General features: G+C 55.8%; 1 protein-coding gene across 1 annotated transcript in view; it reads right to left on the bottom strand.

The window, feature by feature from the left end:
• AGPAT2 (1-acylglycerol-3-phosphate O-acyltransferase 2) overlaps positions 1-857 on the bottom strand; it is a gene marked incomplete at its 5' end in the record, with an annotated part of 4,345 nt that extends 3,488 nt beyond the window's left edge. The window contains 2 exons of the mRNA XM_010176891.1: positions 36-211; positions 724-857. Of these exons, the coding sequence (XP_010175193.1) occupies positions 36-211; positions 724-857 (310 nt within the window). The remainder of the gene's footprint in view (positions 1-35; positions 212-723) is intronic.
• Positions 858-2,998: the final 2,141 nt, after the last annotated feature.

Genomic DNA, 2,998 nt, shown 5'->3' on the forward strand with positions numbered 1-2,998 from the left:
TGCACCACCCCACCAAACACCACAGTCACACTCACATTGTCAGTTGCCATAGTCTTGGCCACCTCCGCCATCACCATCTTGGCGCTGGTGGTGCTCTTCCTGTTGATGAAGATGACACCACCAAGGTAGATGATGAGCCCCACAGTGCCGGCGTACATCAGCTCCTTCTTGCCCACCTGGACACAGTCGTCAGGCAGGACCTCCATCAGCCCTAACGTGATGGCAGAGGGTGAGACCAGCAGCCACCCACCCCTGCCTGCACCCAGATGGGACAAGAGACACAATCTGAGGTGGGCAGTACCAGGGACAGGCCAGTGCCTTGTTTCTCTGCTGCCACCAACAGAGCAGAAGGAGACTCAGCACACAGCAGAATTACAGGGGCAGGGTGGTTGCACATCATAGCAAGACCCCTCAAAAGGCAGCTCATTCCTTGGCTCCAGTACACTGACACACATGCTGAGCCAGCCAGGCTATCAGCAAGGCAGGGATGAAAAGGGAGCCGAGAAGCACCTGGTGCTGAACAGTACCTGAGGTGCTGCATGGGGCTGAGATAGCTCAGAGGGGAGATCCCTCCTGCAACCAGTACTGATAGAGAAAACTGGACCAGTTGGTTTGGTGTGTACAGACTGGCCAGGGCAGGGGGCTGCTTGCCCAGGAGATGTGAGCAGGGCTTCTCTGATGGTGAGCAAGAGAATTGCTCCCTCCCTCCCACCAGCTCCTCACCCATCATGTCAAGGATGCTCTGGTGGTTAGACACAATGATAGCAGGGCCCTCCACCTCAAAGTTCTCCAGTCCCTTCACTTCAAACCTCAGGCCGAAGAAATACTTGAAGGTCTTGACCACAGTTTTGATGATTCTGCAGAAGAGAAGAGAAGAGCAGTGAGCAGCAGGGCAGAGAGGTGACAGAGTCTGCTATACCCAAGTGGGTGGAAGGAGGTAAGGAGAGCTCTATGACAGAGAGTCTCCACTCTCATTTGCCCTGTGGTCCACCAAGGTGTCTGTCCTGCATGAGGTGCTTCAGTTTCATGCCAAGCCCCATCCACTCCCAGTGTGAGAATTTTATTGGAAGCCTGGGGGAAGTTGATTGTAACTTTGAGGCCAGTACAGCCAGACTCGATGGTCCATGCTTCCTTCTAGCTGACAGCATCAGCTCACAACCAGGCGCACTACAGGCTCTTTGGAAGAGGTGAGTCCAGCCTAGTGCAGCTGCAGGGCCCTGCAAGCAGAGGTCAAACTGGAAGCCCTCCAGAGTCCAGGAGGGAGAGACACTGGTTTCAGTGCTGGATCAAGGACCACTCCTCCTGCTGCTTGCTCTGCTCCTTTAGTGCTCTTTGTTTCCCCCATGCCATGGCTGTAGTTTGCTCCAATGCTACAAACATTTTCCTTCTGCAATCAGAACCCCACAAGTTGCTTAAACAGTTCTCCTAGGAGCTGCCACTCCCCAGCACATGGGTATGAGCCTGCAAACCCATCACCCAAGGAAGGCTCTGCCAGTTCTCCTCCTTGTAGCCCTGGAAGATGCTGCTTAACAAAACAAACAAACACAGGGTGTTGTTACCCCACAGAAATCCAGGAAAGGAAGAGAATGAAGGCAAGAAACACTTCCCTGTACAACGCAAGGATGAAAGCAGCAAACGGGATGCTCCCATTTGATGCAGACTGGCAGAGGCTCGGTGTCCCTGGCAAACCCACCTTCACACAAATAGCTTTTGCCTCTCACTTCACTTCCCCAGTGGATCTACAGGTCTGTCCCCAAAGCTCCCAGCTTTCTTCCCCTGTGCCCAAGGGCTGGGGTCCCAGCTGGCAGGAGACCCCAGCAGCTCCTCCCAGCCCCATCAATGCATCAAGCATGCTGCCATGCCCTTGCTGAGCACACCCAGCCCAGGCTTGCCACCCGAGACCCTGCCAGCCCATGGGAGCAGGGCCCCTCTATGCCACGCCAAGACAGGTGGGAGCTGGGGACCCTCCAACTGGGACAAAGGACACAGGCAGAAGCTGGCAGCACACAGGGGCTATTTTGGGCAGGGGAGCAGCCATTCGCCAGGACAAGAGGCAGAGAAGCCTGCATGTGAACAAAGTCCCCAGGAGCAGCCACCAGCTCTGCTCTGCTCTCCCCTAGAGCAGATTCAGGAGCTGACCTGCCCTCCAACAAGCACCGGGATGTCCTGCCTCAGGACCTACCACCTCCCTGGCATACAGAGTACAGAACTCTCCTCCCTGCAAGAGGGACCGAGGGACAGTGCCAGCTTCTCCTCCACCACGGGGTCAAGCTGGAAGGCTGCACAGCACCATCAGCCTGGGAAGCATCCCTATCACCTGGGGAGGGAGGGGAGCACCCAGAGAGTGCCTTATCCTGGCTTGGCAGCAGCTCCCAGCATCTATTCCCCAAAAGTCTCCCCATCCTTGCCATCAGCTCTTCAACCGCATGCCTCTGTCAAGGCAACTTTCCCTGGCTTGCTCCTACCCACAGCAGGGTTCATATCTCCATGGGGTACCCCACCATGCAGACTGCCTGGGCCCTGGCTTTGACACTGGAGTTCAGGCCAGGCCAATGCCTGCAGGTGACACAGCTGAGTGACACTGCAGCTATCAGTCCCCTGTCACTCCAACTTGCTGCAAAGGTTAAAGCCACACCCAGGGAAAGGACATCCTGGGCTGCGGAGTTCCAGAGCACCACCAGCCTGCACCGAGGTGACAGGAGTGCAGCCCAGGTAAAGAGATAAGGGGACAGGTGAGGAGAGCAGGGTGACATGAATTGGTGAGGTCACGGTGGATGTCATGCCATCAGACTGACCTAAATCCCACTTCTCCTCCCTTCTGACTGCCAACCAAAAAAGAGGTCAGTGCTCTGGAAGTCATACTGCTCTGTAGCTGCTGGGAGGGGCTGGTTACACATTACTCAAGATCAACCATCCAACTTCCTCCTGCCAGTAAGGAGCCAGCATTTTCTTGCACAAGATGTGGCCTGAGCCACTCAAAGAGGCAAAGGGGCAGAGC

This window comes from Antrostomus carolinensis, unplaced genomic scaffold, assembly GCF_000700745.2.
Source record: "Antrostomus carolinensis isolate BGI_N321 unplaced genomic scaffold, ASM70074v2 scaffold20481, whole genome shotgun sequence".
Taxonomy (NCBI): Eukaryota; Metazoa; Chordata; class Aves; order Caprimulgiformes; family Caprimulgidae; genus Antrostomus; species Antrostomus carolinensis.